We start from the raw sequence: 20,316 nt of genomic DNA on the forward strand, positions 1-20,316 counted from the left end.
GGGTGACTGAGTATTTTGGGACAATCATGGCTAAGCATAGTTTTTATAGATTTGGCATGGAAAGCATAGCACCTGTGAGTAAGAGCCAGGATTTTATTACTGTGGTATCTGAATATAAAATGTATGGATTTCTGGTTGTTCACGTTGATCTTTTTTGGGGTGACTGGAAGTGCTGTGTAATGTGTCTTCTCCATATTTCGAGAGAGAAGCAGCCCCATCCTTTCAGTTTAACTTGATCATTCTGCTCAAGTTGAGGATTCCTCATAGGAAATGCACTTGTGCTTCTGGAGATAGGTTGGCTGGGGGGTTTTATTCTGGGTAGTTTGACTTACAAACAGGGCGAGTCCCTGTCTCAAGAGTTACTCAGGTGGTTGTACCTCCATGGATGCAGTCTCTGGGTTTTCTCAGGAACATTTTGGTCCTGAAATGTTCTTCACTGGAATGTCAAAAAAATAAACAAACTTGTAACAGCAAAAATAACTTCACTGTGAAGGTAAAAATCAAACAGATTAGAGAGTTCTTCACTTGACTGTGGTCTTCTCTTGCTTTATAACAGTGCCAAATATATTCAGGTATAAGGAAACAGTAGGTTGTCCCAGTATTCCGTTTTTATACTACCGGTTGAAAACATGCCTGGAGGACTGGTGACCTAAATGTAGTTTTATCTATGATGATTTTTGTGCAGAAGAAGAGAGGAAAAGGGCGCTGGGAGAGGAGCTCACAACTAAAATATTGGTGGGTTTAGGTTGGTTTTTATGTTACAGAACTGTTATTAATGGGAAGTTACTGATATTTATATTTTATTTTGTTTTATTTTTTAATTAGATTTATAAAAGATGAAGACTTGTACAAATGGAAATTAGATACAGGGATTACTGAACATTGGATTGAAGTTTTGAAATGGTTTGAGATGTTTAAAATGGCTTGTCTTTGTTTCCATCAGTGATTAAACTATACCTTCAGACTGGTTAAGATGACTTTTCAGAATGAAAGAAAAACAGCAGTTTGATACAGTTGTTTCAGGAAAGGATGTGCAGCTCTTCTTTCTCATGTCCTTGGAATCTCTTTAATACTACTTCCAACAATAACAAAACCCCTGGAGAATCCTTTGTGTAAGTGATGCCAGTTGGGAGCCCCATAAGAGTCACAATTTGGAACCAGGGCAAGAATAACCCATTTTAATTATTGTACATTTATCTCACTTGCAGAATTGAGACTCTGCAGATCCAATGCATGCAGAACTGGGGACGTTTTAACCAGAACTGCATGTAGTGTTGCTAAATGGCTTTTCCTTAAGAAGTCTGTGTATTATAGCTGATGCCTTACCCAAATTCTTGAGCAAGTCTGTAAGATTCCTGGTAGCACTATCTTGCATGTTAGAGATCAGCAGTGAACTTCCTTGCATTTCTTTTTAACAGGTTGGAAGGATGTTTAGTTGCTTCCAAAAAGAGCACGTCTGTAATATGACAACTATTGCATTTTAAAGCCAAACAGGTTGAGATTTCTGTTCTTTTGGGGGGGGTGAGCAAATCTAATCTAATTTAAAGAGCAGGGTGAAATCAATGTTCGCTGTTGGCCTAGTAGTGTTTCCTCAGTGATATTATATCAATATAATGGTGTGTTCAGTTGACCGACTCCTGATTTATCATGTAGGAGAGAATAATTCAGATCTGTGGTTGTTACGCTTCTCAGTAGACTTTGTCAATTTCAAACTGAGAATCCATCTCCAAATTCTCAAAAAGGATTGTCATGTTTTAATAGAGCTTTTTCAAATGGGAATCATAATGGAATTATGCTGATGCTATTTGTATTTTTTCCCCCTGCAGAGCTAATCCCCCATGTTAAATGATGCCGTATGTTAAAAGCAAAATGAAAAATACACTTCTTCAACCATGAATTATGAATTATTGCCATTTTCTTATATTTGTCTGCAGAAGAGGATAATTGCACAAAACAAATGAGTGTGCAGTTCACAGCATACTAGAGTGTGCTGTGTGTTTTCAGGACCTGTGATGATCCTCATGCTCGTTTCATGAGAAATCATTCCAGTCTTTGCATTTCTGATGTATTCATTGTTGTAGCTGACATGCAGTATCTTAGCCTTCAGGCAGAGCATCAGAAAATAGGGCTTTTATGGATAAAGACAATACTCTAATCCACTGTGGTTCTTTTGTTTTCCAGAATCATCCAGCCATACAACAAGAACAATAATGGTAAGTATAGAGGAGATTATAGGTATCAATCAATCTATAGATAGGGGTTTTCTTTTGAAAACAGAATAGATATAATAGTATACTAAGTTATTGGCATGATTTTTTATGAAGTCCAGTATCACTGTATAGATAAAATGAGTCTGCCACTGCATTGGAAAAAAATGGGAGGTTGAGTAGCTTAAGTAGTAGTGCTGTTTTGTGAGTGCTTTTTGATGATGTCAAATTAATGTTGATTGATAAAAACTCTTGCATTCTATGTGTATCGTATGTCAGAGCACATTTAATGTTCAAAACAACAGCTGAGTAATTTCCTATGAGGCCAGGTTCTGACTTTACCTTGAGTTTGATAGTTCAGGTTCCAGAAAGAGAGGAGTTTAAACAGACAGATACATCTTCAGAAGAGAGATTGAAAAGTTCTGTGCATAAAAATGTCATGAACTTAAGTGTCTGTCTTGGGTTTTTATAGGGTGGCAGGTTTTATCAATCTCTGTTTCAGACTTCTCATAAAGTTAGATAAAGACTGAACAAAAAGTCACATAAAGAACACTTTTCTCTGACTGGGAATGGTTCATGCCTGCCCTGTAGATACTTGGTGAGAGGGCTCTCCTTTTTCCTTTTGGAAAAAGACCAGTTTTTGAGGCAAGTTTTGAACTTTCGGACTAAACCCCAATAAACTATGATGTGAGTTTGTTGGTTTTTATTCCTACAGTTGTCAGGGTGTCCCTTCAAGTTTATTACCTCTTCTGTATGTACAACATCTGTTGGACATGTACATTCCCACACAGATACTTGATTCAACAGAGGACAAAGGGTAAATATAGTTCATTGGCTTTAACATCAATAGTCATTAATAATCCAGTGCAAACGGATAATAAAAAGGTAATGACTCAGGGAACAGAATTTCTCTTCACATCAAAACATGGCCAAACTTTAAAGGGTTAAGAGAAAGGTTTTTAAATAACATAAATTCTTGAGGTTCCTGTGTTGTGAACCTCTCCAAATGTCTCTGCTGACAACTCAGACCACTCAGACTAATGTTCTGCAGTCAGTGTGCAGTAATTGTCCATTGCACTTTATTTAAGTGCAAGTAAAAGTAAGTATTCTGCTTAGTATGAAAAGGTTATAACAGTATGCCCACTCTTCTGTGCAATTAAAGCATAACTGCGTGTGTAATGGAAAATTTCATACTCTCCAATGAGAAGGTGGAGTATATTAGTAAAGCCAAAAAATATACTATTCCTTACATTAGAAACAGTATGAGATTATCTATTCAGTACAGGCAAAGTAAAGCAATACTGCTGAGATCCATTTGTGAGTGACTACTGCAATAAGGAATTACTCTGAAATAAAGTCCCCTTTTTCTGACTGATTATGGTTAATATAACAGAGGAAAAGTCAAAGCAGAGTCTTTGGTCAGTCAGAATATGAGAGGTGTAGCAGCAAATCTCTGTACTGCCCTGGATACTTTGGTGTAAAAGAAACTTTTGTCTTACCAAGGCAAAGTATTTGAACTCCCTTTAAGATGCATTTATAGGTGGTGGAATAACGTAAGTCAAGCATTAAATCTGATCTTGTCTCTGAAGATTCAGATTTCAGTTAAAATTAAAACCAATGAGGAACAGAGTGTACTTTGCTAAGGAGAAAGAGGTGCAGTTGTTCTGAAGCCATTACAAGAATTCTTCTGTATTTAAACACAGCGATGTCTCCCTGGGTTTTGCTCCAGTTTCTTGTTCATAAACATAAAATCTAGAAATATGTTTAAGTTCTCTTTGAGGGCAGGGAAGGCGGGTTAACTATAAAAAATGAATTTCCTGTTATACTGTGGATGGATGCCTTGGTTAGGCTTTCATTACTAATTTGTTAATGTATACAAGTAAGTGTTTACTTCCAGATGCGGCTTTTAAAGACAAGGTTTATTCAGAGGTTAGATAGCCTTAATGTAACTTCCATGAAATACAGAGGCTGTAAACACTGTCGTATTTTAGCCCAGATGCTTTGGAAAGTCAGTTGTCTGGTTTTTGTTTGTTGGTTTGGTTTGGTTTTTTCCCTTGCATAGACAAGTCATCGACTTGGATTTTCAGTGTTACATCTCTTCTGGGTGTTTTGTGAAACATTTGAGAGCAAATCAGGAGTTTCAAAAGTGATACTTGTGCTGACCAGTTCATTTCTTCTATATGATCTGTTGTTGGAAAGTATTTTGCTTTTAAATAGCCTTCAGGTTTCTTAAAAGAAATCCTATACCCAAAATGAAGGTGTGCCTGCATGCTGGTATTCAACATTTGCAACTCCATGCTGTGTGGAGGCTGTGCTTTGCAATTCCTGCATTCCTCAGATCTCTACGAATTTAACTAAACCAGGCCCAAACCTTCATGCTTATTAGAGGTATAATACTAATGCCTTTGCAAATAAGAACACTTGAGGTGTGGCAAACCAGAATCAATACATGAGCAATATCAACATCAATATGATTTAACATAATTCAATTGAATTAGGTCAATGCAAAATATATTCAACCAGTCAATATGGTTCAATCATCAATTTACTAATCACCTGAGCATGCCTGATTTCTTCTAGTGATTTTGTTGCTCTTCATGTAGTGACCTGCTTTTGCTTTGAGTTTGATTTGATTTTTTTGTTAAAGATGCAACAAAAATTTTAATTTGCTAATTTAAGGCAATGGGGATGGTTTTTTCTTTTTGAAAAGATAGGGAAAAATGAAAGAGATGATAAATTCAGGTCCACTTCGGAACTGGTGATAGTCCAGTTAAACATTCTTTCAGCCACAGCATAAAGATTCACCATTACTTTTAACACTCTTAACACCTTTTGGTGTTATGTCTGTATTTCAAAGCTGGATTTGGATTTCAGATTCTTCAGTGGGTCTCAATGAATAAATGCTTGGCCACTTCCATGCCAATACAAGTTGAGAAACTTAGAGACAGGAACCTCAACTGTGACTTGGGATCTGAGTCCTGTTTCTGAATTTGTACAAGATTCCTCTCCTGGACTTTCCAACATCCTTCTTAATACCTTTGTGCTAGTGAGGACAGATAATGAAGATGCAGTAAGTTGCCACTTTAATACAGGGTGTTTGTGGAGCGTCTTTGTAGGTGTCTTTGCAATAGTATCCAAACTTTGTTGGACTGGTAGCTGCCACTGCAGCACACATCATGTGTCTAGTCATGCTATACAGCTAAACTGTGTTTCCCAGACACTGCAAAGCTTTATGCTTAGTATTGAAAGACCTAATTTACAGTTAAGCAACTGATTGAATTAGTAACTGTGCTGCTACTTGCAGAAGATTTGACAGAGAAACACATCCTTATGTAGTTTCTTCATGAAAGGGACTGTTGCATCCATCAAACATTGGAGGCATCTCGGTTGCCCACTTGGAAATGAATGTTTGTGTATGGAAAACCCATGCCCCTGCCAGGTGAGTGTTGATGAGCAGCACTTGCAAGCAGCTCTCAAAAACTGAGCTGTGTTCCAAGCCTGTGAGGCAAGTCCCTGAGAATGGTTGCATCCAGAGAAAGGTTTTAGCAGGGGTCAGGGGAAGCTGCAAAGACATTAGAACAAATGGTTTTGCCATGAACTCCTCCTCGCTGAAGACCTTGAAAAGATTGACTTTGGCCTCAGAGCTTGCTGAGGATGTGTCTGCACCATGAAGACCTCCTGTTCAGCAAGTGAAACTCTTCCCAGAGAGAACTCTATGCTGACTTAAATACTTGTATTTGTTGGATGTAGCACTGCCTGAACCAGAGCTCCCTTAGCCCTACAAGGTTTTTCTTTCACCATTGTTTTTTACACTCTTAACACCTATTGGTGTTATGTCTGTATTTCAAAGCTGGATTTGGATTTCACATTCTTCAGTGGCTCTCAGTGAATGAATGTTCAGCCACTTCTATGCCAGTACAAGTTGAGAAACCTAAGAGATGTTTTTTCTTATGATGTCTTCTGGGCATACAACAATTTAAAGGCACATACCCTCAATGAACATACCTGGATTGAGACGAGGAAAAACTTGGGAGGAAAGAGTCACTCAGGATTTGTCCCACATGCAGCTGGCAAACGCTGGGTAAAAAGCTCGTGCTGCTTGGGTGCTGCTTTGTGATTTGCCACTGATGATGTGGTTTTGTTGCAGTCACAGCATGGCTTATTGGTGATGTCCACAGTCAACAGTCAAAATGGAGCTGCTGATTGCAGTGTTCTGATGAATCCATTGGAGCCTTCTGCATGCAGGGGTTTTTTTTATGAACAGGCCTTCTGTGGCAGTACAGGTAGTATTCCTGAGGCTTCCATAACCTTCCTGGCATAACTGTGTGCTAGACATCATCCTCCTCATTGGAAAAAAAGCATTTAACAAGTACTTTGTGTGAAAGTTCATTTTGCTCTTGGTGTTGAAGACAGTGGCATTGAATGCTCCTTTTTATACACAGTGGTAAATATATTTTTTAGAGGAACTAATGAACTGATTTTCTACTCAAGAGCGTGAATTGTTTTAATTAACTAGAAATTAAAGATAATGTGGTCCCTAGCACAGACTGGAGAACACTGATCTTATGTGCTCTTGTCCTGAAGTGAAATGTAATTAATTTCTTCAAATAGCTTGAAAGGACTAGGGGAGAAAGGAAAGAAAGAAAAAATTCTAACTAATATGTTGCAACACAAAGTAGATTATATTGTGACCCTTGCACCATTTTCTCTAATGTTATCTCTTGCCTGGAATAGGAGTTACGGTCTAATACGCAGACAAAATTGAAGTTCAGAACTAGTATTGACATCTGTCTCTCACAGGGGAAAAGGTATTATGAAAAAGCACATACTTTTTCCACCAGGCTTAACTGTTCTTCAGCGTTTATGCCGTAGAAAATAGACTCTTTGTACCTTGTGTGTTTCCTGAACATTTTTTGCCCGTGCATGTTATCTTGAGTGAAGGAAGCATTCAGTGGTGTGTTAGGAAGGAGCCTGGGAAAAGAGAAACCATTATATTTGATAACTTAAACCCATTTCTGACTGGGGAAGCAAGCGAAAAATTGCCATCTAAGCCTTTAAATGTTCCTCTGTAACGTATGGCACTGGCAGTTGCCAGATAAAAATAACGTGTGAAATCTGATGTATGACAGTGTTCTCCATGCATGAATTCTTACTCCTTGAGCATTATCCACTTTGTACACTAAAGAGATCACCAGTGAAATAGCTGTATGACTGTCTGATTTCATCCAGACTCTGTATTTGATCCTATATTTATTCTAACAGCTGAATTTCTTCTAGTAGCATGTCCTTTAGTTCTTCCTCTCCACCCAAGCCAATACAAACCAATATGTGAAAACCAAACTGCAGTCTAGACAGTGAATGAAAAAATGGAAAGAATATCTAGAGGGACTATAAAGATAGATTTACAGCCCTATGTGCAACAGCAACTAACTTCACCTATAAACCTTGTTTGTCTCTAAGGCAAAGGAAAATAGAATAGCTCGAAGATAGAGTTACATATGACTTAAATTTCGTGTCTTGTTTTTGTCTGGTTTTGTTACATCGGGTCTAAGGAATCACAGAAGAGATTGTTCAGTCACTTGCACTAAAATAATGCACACTGGAATTTTTAATCAAATGCATAAAATTTTTCCTACTGGATGGAGAAAACTGTGGATTGGAGTGGGTTGAAACCTGTGGCATAATGTGAACATAATGGATTGAATATCAGCGTAAGAATTATACAAAAGAAATGAGGCCCTTGATTATTAGTTTGGGCTGTTGTGGTTTTATGGCATCAGTTAAGAGATCAGGTTTGTGTTCTGTTCTGCTAGTCTTTGTGGGTCTGCCAGCCCCTTCCTTACTGACTGTGGAATTGGGCCCCTCATTAGAGGGTACTCCCAGCAATGTGCAGCGCTGTGTGTGTTTTAGGAATGTGACAAAATGCTACCACTAATGTGGAATACCAGTATTTTCACCAGGAAAATAGTACCTCTTCCTAAGAAAACATGATGCTGAATCCCTGTGAGAGCGAGCAAACTTCCATCTTTGTATAATGTCTTTGTAAAATACCTATTCCAATCAGTGTTATCAGTCCTGCTGCTAATCAGTTATGTGGGAAACAAGTTTTGAATTGCCAAGATTAATATATTTGTCATGGGCTGTTCTTCCAAAATGTTATCTATGTATGATACAGAAAACGTTACTTCCGCTCTCTTCTTTTCATGTATCACAGAAGGCAGCTTTCCTCATTAGGTCTGAGTACTTCTCATTGCACAGTTATTCCAGGTAAAGGTTTAGTGGAAAATGAATGCATTGCTTTATGTTTAATGTTATATGTGTTAAAGTGAGTGCAGATGCGTAGTAGTCAGCTCTAGTAATGACTAGTGGGTAAACTTAAGAACCATGGCACTGGCAAGGTGATAGAAACCTTTGTTATTCTGCTTCTGTTTAGGTGAGCAGCAGGACCAAACTGCTTGTCTTATTCAGTGACTTGTATTTGAAAAGAAAAGCAGAGTAAGGACCTATGAAGTGAGAAGTATGGATTTTTTTCAATTACATTAATGCCATACTTGATGAAAAGAACAAGTCTCATTTCTCATTGGTTGGGATGCTGGTTTTTTGCTCAGAAAATATGAATTGTCTCCTAAAATCAATGGGTTTCTGTTGCAGAACTGCTTAGTTCATGGCATTAATTCAGGCCTCAATTTCTCTCTGTACAAAATGGCATTAGCAATAGTTAGTTTAGGTTTTAAAGGGCTCCAAGACCTGTGGATGAAGCATGTCAATGTGCAGAGGGTGTTAACTGGCCCGCAGGTACTGGTCGAGGAAGACTAGCTGGTTTTTCAGAAGGGTGCTGTGTGTAGGGTGCCCTTTACAGGAGAGTTAGTTAACCGAATTATGCTTATTCTCGGGCAAATATCTTTCCCTTTTACTATGATTTCAGCATGCTGCTCCCCATGTTCATATGACTAATGGTAAGGCCTTGCAAGCCAGTGCAAGTGCCATTAAGACAAGCACCATTCCAGTGATCAAGAGACAGAGGCAAAATTGGCTTGATGCTTCAGATGATGGTTTCTTTATAGCTACAGAAGAGACCAGGTAAGAGAATAAAATCTAAGCAGGGAATGAGGCTTCACTGAATATGTGTTATTGATCCACTATTTGAGTAACACCTTTTGACATTACTGTTTGAGGTTTTGTTACAGCGAAGAGCAATGTTACAGCAAAAGATAAACCCGACTTTGCGTCTTGTGCATACTAATATTATCAATATTTCACTAATAGGACTTATTCAGCCAGGGCTACTTCTCTGTGGCAAAGATTAGAACTTTTTTAATTGTTATTAAATTGCAGTTCATATACAATGAAGAATTAGGGCACCTGTGATCATTCAGCAAAATGTAAATGCATCCATAATGTAGGTTACACTCTAAAATACTCAGACCTTGAAAAATACATAGCACACAACAGAGAAATGAACAGCAGATAGCATCTTTTCCTATTATTTCCTTTAAAAGCAATGAAGAGGCTCATCTTTTTCAGTCTTTCATTTACCTATATTAATTGGTAAAATCTAATGAGTTTTTGCTTTTCTGATCAGAGCTTGGTATCACGGAAGAGTCACCAGTTTTCTGTAGGCTCCTCTGTTCTGTTCTTCCCCTGTTAAGATCTGGCCATTCCCTGCTTTAATTCAGACTAAGACAAGAAGCTCTAATCTACTTTTTTAAGCTGTGGTTGCTGATCCTGTTACTTAAAACCCTTTAAAAACTTGCTTAAGTGGGGCATTGATTATGGCAAGTAACGTCAGACTGCTCCTCACTTCTGTGATGACTTCAGAAGCCTGGAAAAGCTGGTAGTTGAGCAAAAATGTAAATAATAAAATGAAGGGAGAGAAAGAACAGATGTAAATGTAGAGCTAACCAGGGAAAACGTGCTGCATATTTAGCCCTGTTTGTGGTAGATTCAGCTAGAGAAGTCAAAATACTAGTACGTGACAATTTGGTGGTTGTTTCAAGATCAGTTCAATATGGCACTTCATTCTTCTTTGGATGTGACAATTCAGAGAGGATTCAGGTAGGAGGATGATGAGCTCTTAGGCTTCTTATATGGAGCCCAGATTGATAGCATTCACTATTTTCAGATTAGTTTGATGCAAAGAGCTTAGTAGTATCAGACTAATCCCTAGTGATTGTACTCTCAAAGTGAGACTGGAAACCTTCTGAAGCTTTAGAATTTGCAGTGTATTTTTTTCCCAGTTATTATAGAGAAATGCCTGTCAAAGGATGAGATGAGTCCTACACTGACAGTGTTTGTCTGTCCCCACTGATCTCGGGGGTAGCCCAGACAACAGGCCTAGACTAGATGTTTAAATTCTAGGTGATGGAAGTAGGGTAAGATGAGCCCTGCCTTTGCAAACCACTCATCCATGATACCCTTGCCTGTTCCCACCCTAGGAAATCCTCCTCCCCACTCCCATGGCTGCAGACAACATACCCAGCAGCAAGGCAGAACTTGCACTGTCTCCCCCTCATCACCCATGGTGGTGGGTAAACAAGAGGCTTAGTCCTGAGAACCTTGTGGCTGCTGCCCTCCTCCAGACCGTTAGAAGTTGATGTTAATGATTTAAAATTGCATGGGGAGCATGGGGCAATCAGACTTCATTGATACCTCCTCAAACAAGGTGCCTGGAAATACCACGTAGCATCACTGGATGCGCAGCAGGGAATGCCCAGGGGCTGGTGTGGGTTGAGCCCCACCAGTACAGCCGTTCCCAGCCTGACAGGAGCTCACCCCATAGGTTCAGTCCATGTGCATACATCTTGCGTGACAGCAACACACAAGGAGTGTTAGTGCCTCTCACATTTATCTTCAAACCTGTAACTAATGGGAGACAGCAACTTTTTATCCTTCGAAGCTCAGTTTCATGTGAAATCTTTTCCTTCTCTCTCACAGGGCTTTTCCTTTCCTATTTTTAATTTTCCTTTCTTTTTTTCCCCTCATCCCCATTGATCCCCCTTCCTTTCTTTCTCCTTTCTGACTTTTTCCTTTGATTCCTTAACTCCCCCCACTATTACTGCAAGATTATTTAGAAGAGACGATGTAGCCCATTCTCCTTGGAGCTCTCACTTGCCTTCAGCCTTCACAGCTCGAAGTGGAAAGCACTGCCTGGTTCTGCTGCTAGGAAGGCACTGATGCCCAAGATGACAAATTAGGGATGAAGGAGGAAGAGGGAATAGGCACTAGTCCCTGACAGCCAGCCTGTCCTATGATAGGAGTTCATGTAGCTGAACACAGCCACGTCAGAGTTGAGTGCAATGTAATTGGGATGGGAAGAGATTGAGGGAGGAGATGTTTGTGAGAAGGCAGCGCGCAGTTTATCCAGTCCTGCCTCAGGATGAAAGAAGGGAAATAAAATCAAAAGATCCATTGCCAATTGGCAGTGTTGGGGGTTTAGATCTGATCTGAACACTCGTCTCAGAAATAATCACCCCAGTCAAGGGAACAACTTGTTCTTCAGGGCATTTGTTTTGTGCTGCATCGGCATCCAGTCTGTTTTATCCTGTGTATTTGCTCAACTAAAACTACGTGGAAGACAGACACATGCTAATTCCAGCAAAAGGGGAAGGATTTGGGGGTATAATTACAGCCTGCAAAAGTGTAGCTATTCTTCAGTATAAGGTTTTGTTTCCAACAGTCCACAACAATTTTCCCTTCTCCATCCTAAACCAGTTTTGGTTTTGCAGTGAATTAGTGTTTAAGATGCATATTTCTATAAAACATCAAGCAAGGAGTGTAGAGGGTACATTTTCTCAGACATTTAGCTAAAAATTATACTACAAGAATTGGTTGATATTCTCTGAGGAAAAAAGTGTAATATTCTTGCTGCTAAGCTAAATGAGGTGCCTATTTCAATGCTAACCAAGCCAAAGATGCATATGAGCATTCTAAATGTTATTATCCATCACTAGATAAGGTGAATATATGTATTTATGCCTATAGCTCTATTTTAGAAGACATTTTTAAAGAAATTAGCATCACCTTTCCCCCTTCTGAATTTAAGCAGCAATCACATTTCTCCAGTATTGATTATGAGCTATCTAATTGCTTACAGATTTGAGATACTTGCAGCAATGGATGTTGAGGGAGCTAAATATTCAGAGCAGTGAAAATTGTGTCATGTAAGCTTTCCAAGGTAACCCTTGGAGTTCCCCTGGGATTTTATATCTAAGTTCAGCATATCTTCAGAGTAGAACAGGATTGTATTTTATCTCCACTGTAATGTGCATCCTCATACATTTCAGCTTCGTTTTGAAGTTGTAGCTATTTGGTGCAGTTTCCTGCCCTATTGGGTATCAGTATCAGCACATCCGGGGAGAAATGCCAGCATAATTCCCATTCTATTCCGAGGCCTCTGCAGAGCTGGGCTGTACATGAGCACAGTGCTGAGCCCCAGTCATTAACAGTCCCTGGCCAGGCTGGGGAAGGGACAGAGTGAGTTTGCATCTGCCTACATGTTAGTGCCATGAATGACTCGCCCATATGAATTTCCTGATTAATCTATATCTCTATCTATCTCAAGATCCCCTTCCTGAATACCTGTGAGCATGCTCAGTGCTCGCAGTGGATTTTGCCAGTAACTGAAGATGTCCTCAGTTCTTTATGTTGAACTTTCTGGATTGACCATTTTCTTATTTTCTTTAATAGTACCCTTTTTGAAAGAAAAAGAAATTCTCATTCCTGGCTGTGAAATAACTTGTTGAAGGTTTTATGCTGGCGTGCAAACAGATTTGCACAACTCAGTGAAGAAGTGACACTATAAAGAGCCTTACATTTATCATTGCTCATCAAGGAAGTCTCCCTATTTGTTTTTAATAAACTTAGATATTATTTCCTAGCATTAAGTGCATGCTTTGAGCATCAACGTAGTCTCATAACTATAAAATAATTTTATTCAGGAAGTTTTACTAAATCACCTTTACTATAAAGAAGCTTTCTGGGTTTTATTCCCCTTCTGTCGATGAGCTGTGACGTGAATTCTGTTGTAGGCCCTGTTAGAAGTTAATGTGGAATATTACTATATTGTGTAAAATTAAGTTCTTATTCTGAAGCACTATTTTGGGAGTTTGAGAGTAATGGGAAAAAATGGACAGTTCCTATTATGGTCTCCAGAAGTTTAATGAAAATGTAATATATCAGCTTAATATCTGTTTGGTTATCTAAAACATGATCTATGAGTTAAATCAGCACTATAGCTGTTGGATGTCAATGGAAATGTATCTGTTGATTAAAACTGTTCATACCAGTTCTCAGGAGGCAGTATGCATGCAGTTCCTATACACATGCTCTGTCCATATCAGAATGCACGTGCATGCTGATGATCTTACCTGTATAGGGACAGCCAAAACACTAGAAAATGAGAATTTCTTCCAGCATTTGCATTATAATAAATGTGTGGACATGTTTGCCTGAATGGGTTATAGCAGCAAATTCCATATGCTTTCCCTTCATGGGCCAAAAAGCATATTTGTATATAGAACTGCAGATGAATGACTCGATGCTTGTTTCCTTTCAGTGCTGAAGCAGTTAGAAACCTTCTCACGGTAAGTGCAACTCCATTGGGAATGAGTTAACTGCAACTGCTAAAATTAGAACGTGATCTTTAGCTGTTACCAGCAGACGTTACTTCCTTTTTGCTGATAAAATGGTTTGAGAGGCATCCCTGTGGCAGCAGTATATGGGCAATTCCATATTCTTCACTTCATGTTCTGTCTCCAAAAGGAAAAGCTTCCCTTTATTTGTTCAGGTGCTACATGAGGATATCAAAATTGCTGTGATAATTACCTGACACCACTCGTTTTTATTTATGCATGTCTCATAGCATACAAAAAAAAGCTTGAAACCCAAAGCTGCATGTTGAGATAGAAGAGAATGTGAAGCTGACAATCAGCTGCAGCAAAACACTGCATCTTGCCTTGCTGTCAGTGGTCTGGTTCTTTTGCAGAAGTGGGGGACAGCCATGCTAGTGCTGACAGCCCTTGGTGCTGCTGCACACAGCGCTGGCACTCTGCATTGTGGCTGTGTCAGTGTAAACCCTCACCTGCACCTTTAAAAGCAAATTGGAAACTTGGGTGAACCAGATGTCTATGAAGAGTTGTGAACAACCAGCCCTTGACCCTTCTGCCTCCCACATGTTTTAATCAGTGCTTGGACAAGGTCAGGCACAGTGTTTGAGTTATCACTTGTAGCACGTTGCTGGGAGGAAAGGGAAGAGTAGGTAAGTCTGCAGTGCTCGGGTGCAGGTCTACATCAAAGTCAGAGTTCAGTGCTAATAGCTCTGCTCCTTTTGCCTCTTCACATCTGCAGTTCATATCCCAGGAGTTCATAACCCATCGCGATGTTTATTCTTTCTTTTTCAGTTTTCCCTGTTTGTGCCCCAAAAACAGTATTTTTAATATATCTGTGCAGGGATGACCTCTGCTTTTCATAAAGATGAGGCAATTTTATTTGGGATCCTGGTTTTGAACTTCACCATACGTGGATCCAGGGCATAGTGCATTTTCATGTCTTACCTGCGTGGCACTGTGGCCATTAGACCCCAGCCCTGTAACCAGCTGCGCAGAGATGCCTGGCTGCATCCCTGCAGCATCAGCTGCAAGCCTGAGATACGCTACATATGACCCTCTAACCCAAACAATCAGTCTCTGAGGATCTCATTTTCTGGTTCCTTTAATTCTGCTGTATTATATGGTTGTCATACATCTGCAAAAGCAGGAATTACAGAATACATCCCTTAGAATGACGTCTAAGCCTTGCTGATGGGGTTGCAAGTATCTTATCGATTGACTGCAGCTGAGTACAGGTGAGCTGACAACCATAACCAGTCACTGGGCCGATGTTGCATATGGGGAATTTGGGAGGAACTGTCCTTGCTATGCTTTAGGAGCTGTCCTGTTTAGCTGGTTACTGTTCACAGTGGTTACTTATTCATGAGAGTGAGTAATAGTTTCTGTGAGCTGTTATGTTGGCTTTATTTCATGTGGACTCTACATGCTCTGTATGAATGCTGCACACTGTTCACACCTTATAAACGATACTGCTCTGAGCTCTAGCTGAGGTACTGTGATACAGAATTGCAACCAGCAGTGGAGAAACTCGATCATAATCTCTTACCATTTGTTTCTCATTGAGCACCTTTCATGGGCCTACAGGTATTTTCTTTCACTGTTTATCTACATGAGTTTTTCCTCTGGCTCCTTTTACAGTACCCATTAAGTCAAAGTAACACTACTGTGATAATGCAGTGGTTTGGTTTTTAAAGCAGGATCATTCCATGATGATAAAATCAACTCGTTCAAAGAATATGATTTATTAGTGGTTTTTAACTTATAAAAGGAATAGTAGATATATACGTGGGAAACATGTATGCAAGGAAACCCAAGGTTGTGCCATTGGTAAAGCTGGTGGGTTTGAAGAGCATATGGTGTTATGAATTTTGCTTTCAAAGTCTTCAAGACAAATGAAATACAGCCATTCTGGCTTGGAGCTATGTATTAATCTTCCCACAGGTTAAGATGAAGTTTCAATGACATTGTAGTAAGCTACATGGAGAGATGTTGCAGTGGTTGGGATGCTTACCTGGGACTTGGGAAAACATGATTTCTTCCATGGTCCCTCAAAGACTTCCCATGAGACCTCAAGCAGGTCTTTCAAGTTCGGATCTTCAAGCATTTAGATGCTTGATTCCTCAGATCAAAACTGACAAGGTGCCTAAATACTTTGTTGGAGAGTTGGAGGCAGCTGTCAACGTACCCTCTGTTCTTTGCCTGAAGAATGAGATGAAGAGTATGTTGTTCTTTTCAGGGCTGTTGCACACAGGGCAGGTCAGAAGCCTCACAGGGGATCTTCTCTCAGAGAAAACATTTTACCTTTACTGGTAATCACATCTGCCCCTCAGGGGTCCAGAGGCTGTTGACAGTTGTGAGTTTCAGAGGGTATTTCCACTGATTAGCAGCTGAAAACTAATCAGTGCACAGCTTCGGTGGTGGCCATGGGGAGACGGAGGCGAAGAGCAGATGGTTGCAAATGACCTAGTTACTGCTGCCTGAAAAGTCACACTGCTGCACCCTGTGAAATAATCTTCTCTGAGCCTACGCTGTTGTGAGCACGAAGTCAAATGTGCTGCCTCTCCATGGTGGCTTAGATACCAAAGTGCATTTCGCAATGGCAGCTTAGGTAGGAGTATGGCTGTGGCTAATTGGCATGACTCAGCTAAAGAGCAGTGGCACATTTAAAGGTGTTACTCAAACACTTGCAATCTTCTCTGCTCCCTTTGGCCGAAGTCATTTCACACTCAGGCAGTAGCTGCAGAGCATTTAGATGTTTGGGAAGGGAAATATTTCTGGAAGGAGACTTTTTGCCGAATTTTACTGTCTTGGGAAACTCACGGGGGAAAAAAACCCAAATGAAACTTGGGTATATAAGAAGTGCATTAAGGATTGTCTTAAACACAGGTGTTGGTGGAGAAGCTCCTGTATAAATGCTGAAGTTTTCCATAAGCCTCATTCACGTTGTCAGAAATTCCAGACCCAATTCACAAAGCTCTCAGATGGTGCCTGACTCCCACTGAGTGCAGCCTGTCAGCTGGAGTACATCACATAGTGATATACCTTACATGTCAGATGTTAAATTGGAATGTCAATGCAGTTCTTTAACCTGTTTCCTTACAGTTCTTCATGAATTTTGAATTTCCTGAAGTCTGGTTGTCCATTTCAAAAGGTTTTCCATCAGACGCTGTCTTTTGTAGAGGATTTCATGTAGCTGAACCCAGTCCTCTTTACAGAATGATTTAACTGAAGGTTTTAGCGCTTTGCTTTTTGTAACCTGCTGCTCAGCTTTTTCCTGAATCCACATTCCCAGTGGGAATGTGTCATCTCATAATATTTGATCATCTTCTATTGTGGGAGTTAAAACCAATTTGGTTTTGAACAAGAAGAAATTTTTGTATAAAGTAACACCTGTGTATGGGAAGCCAATGTCTCTTTTGTAGCCTTGGGGAACACATAGAATGACAATAAAGATGCTACCTTGTCAGACCAACATAGCTTTCTGCATTTTAAAGTATCATAGAAAAGATAAAGACAAGATTAATTATAAAATTGTAACCTGTAGTAAAGCCAGAGTAACGCTAGTTTCACCATTCCTATGCCTAAACCATAGAGGTTTATCACATTAAACCTCAGCTGTTGATGCCTGTAATCCTCAAACACTACACAGTCTCAGTCTTGAGAGATCTGTTCCTCTTTTTACAATTCCTGTGCCATGTGAGCAATAGTAACTTGTAGAAGCTGGATACAGGGTTAAGAATTATTTCATCTGAAAGCAGAGAAATACAGAGCCATAATGTACATATAGATAGAGAAACTAGGCGAGTCCTGTGGTGAGCACACTGTTGCTGAAGTTAAATAGCAAAGATGATAAGACTGTATTGTGGTGAATATGGTCAAAAACGTAACATCAGTGATCCTCACAGTCTTAAAATTCACACTGATCTGCCCACTAACTTTCATTTATAAGTTGTCCTGTACTGGATTCTTCATTTTGAATTACAGATAGAGGACTTAATTCTGAACTAGTCTATATTTCAGTGAATGTATTTAGTAATTTATTCCTATTCTTTTCCTCTGATTGTTTGGTTTATTGGGGGGTTTTATTTTGGGTTTGGGTTGGGTTTTGTTGTTTAGTTGGGTTTTTTTAGCTCACTAAAAGATGACCCTTTGGCATCAATTTAAGTAAGGCTGTGGAAAAACAGATGTTAATTTACTTCTTTTGTAAAGAAGCTTGCAGAAGTAACTACATAGGCATTTAAAATGTAAAATACCACAGGAGCATAATGACTGTGACTGTGAAAGCCAGTCACAGAGATAACTATCTGTTCTTGTCAAACATCTAAGGAGAGTGGCTGGCTGCTTTCCTTACTTAAGTAACTACATAGGCATTTTAAATGTAAAATACCCCAGGGAGCATAATGACTGTGACTGTGAAAGCCAGTCACAGAGATAACTATCTGTTCCTGTCAAACATCTAAGGAGAGTGGCTGGCTGCTTTCCTTACTTGTTCTGTGGGTACAGGCTAAAACATTTACCTGACAAAACACAAGTGGTGTTCTAGTGGAAAGAGCACAGATCCACACTTTAAAATCCCTCTGTTACTTGGTGTGAGACAAGTAATTTATGAGTAGTTCCACCTTTTTGTCTGTAAACTTGGGTAGCACTGATGTGTATATACCTACTCCTAGGGATTAAGCAAGACCTTGAGATGCTGACATGAAAAGTGATGGCCATAAGAATGAAGAGGGCAGATTTCTGATCCATAATCTGCATCAGGGCTTCTGTGTGTAGGGTAAGTGCTGATTATGGAAGAGAGGATGGTGTGGAGCAGAGCCCGGGGGACAGTTTTGTGAGGGCAGTTTTGTTCTCCAGCTCTTTCTGGTAAGACCGATTAATTTGATTTTCAGCCTTAGCTTAATAGCAAGTAGCCAGAATGCCAAGAAGCTCCTGCAAAGATACTCTATTGGTGCATAGATTATTCCAGGAAAAGTATATGCATAATTGATAGAGAGGAAAAATGCTGCCTTTTTATTTTTTTGAGTCTCAGGTAGTATTATAAACTGTAATAATTGTAAACACAATGTCCAGGCCAAAACCCTCCGATGAAATTCTAGCTTGGAGTAATTCTACACTCAAGATAAAATTCTATCAAACAAGGTAAAGAAAGGAATGAAAATACTAATCAAAAGCCATACAAAAAATTGTGTTGAAACAGTTTTCCTAATACATAAAATACTGAAGTTGTTAAGGTGGAACAACAGCAACAGCAACAAAAGTCTCCCTCTATGGAGCATGTAATAGAAAGTTTTCTGTTATCTGACTTAAATAAGTATATTTAGTGACCGCAACATTTCTGAACATTTCCAACATAGAATTTAATGTTGCTGGGGAAACAGCACTTAATGCTTTGAGCCCAAGGCCAGAAACAGAAGATTTATATTCTGAACATTCTTACCATCTTAAAGTATGGAATGACGCTGTAATTGTCAATTCATACGCAAGATGTTTGGGGAGTGGTTGAAAGCAGCACTGTGCTCCACTCTTAGCCAGCTCTGTTGCATCTTCTCTGCAGTTCTTTGCCTGTCTCAGGACAAAATATATGCTGCCATGTGGATGTCATCAAAATCTGGGAGATAGATAAACTCTCCAACCAGAATGACATCGCTCCACCTGTCATGCACACGGAGAAGACACAGTTCACAGCTGATATACCTTTATTATATACATATGCATCATAATGCTGTGAAATGCCCACCCAATTCTCATTACTCGCTGCACATGGTAATGTGGGTAGGTAAGACTGTGTGTGGTGCAGGCGCTGTGAGTTGGAGGAGTGGTCTCTGGGGTCGTGGTGGTCATTTGGGGAGAAATACCCCCACTTATTTTATTCATTTATGGCAATCTGTTAGTTAAGGACATTGGAATGTGTTTTTTTATGGCAATCTGTTAGTTAAGGATATCGGAATGTGTTTAGTCCTTCCAATTAACTGCATGTTCTTGTTTGGGCTAATTTATGACCCTGAGACGCTCCTCGAGCTGTTCTGTTTTGCAACGGTTTACCTATTTTCTCAGGCCTTATCAACAGGAGGAAGGCGTACATTGGTTTAAAAGAAGATATCTGGTCCTCTTGTTGCATGCCTTCCTTATCTTGAGAGTCCTTGTAGCCTTGTCCTTGACTATGTCTCTATACACAGTGAAATACTTGTTTAATTCATTATCATGGGCAGTATTTTCATCTAATAGTGGATGATGTTTAATCAATAATACACAGAGTGGCCATCCTTCTGCAGAAGAACTGGATGGTAATGAAGATTCCTGTGGGTAGAGTATAAAGTCAGGTAGTGCAGGAATTCACCCACAATCTGCTGATACAGTTGGAAAGAATAAAGAGGTTGCTTTGATATCTTCTGGTGGCTGTGCCTGTGAGCTGTAGAAGCTCCTTGCTTTCCCAGGGTGCCTACGTATGGAGAAGTCTGCAATCACCCTGTGTGTGCGTTCATGGGGAGGAGAGGTGAAGCAGC

The 20,316-nt window shown here is 39.7% G+C and overlaps 1 protein-coding gene across 1 annotated transcript in view; it reads left to right on the plus strand.

The window, feature by feature from the left end:
- The window catches only part of LOC104409472 (metastasis-associated protein MTA3-like), a gene marked incomplete at its 5' end in the record, with an annotated part of 53,721 nt that overhangs the window by 27,253 nt on the left and 6,152 nt on the right, over window positions 1–20,316 (plus strand). Inside the window, 3 exons of the mRNA XM_010019349.1 lie at window positions 2,182–2,213; window positions 9,133–9,287; window positions 13,762–13,789. Of these exons, the coding sequence (XP_010017651.1) occupies window positions 2,182–2,213; window positions 9,133–9,287; window positions 13,762–13,789 (215 nt within the window). The remainder of the gene's footprint in view (window positions 1–2,181; window positions 2,214–9,132; window positions 9,288–13,761; window positions 13,790–20,316) is intronic.

Source organism: Nestor notabilis, unplaced genomic scaffold, assembly GCF_000696875.1.
Source record: "Nestor notabilis isolate BGI_N333 unplaced genomic scaffold, ASM69687v1 scaffold1328, whole genome shotgun sequence".
Lineage (NCBI taxonomy): Eukaryota > Metazoa > Chordata > Aves > Psittaciformes > Psittacidae > Nestor > Nestor notabilis.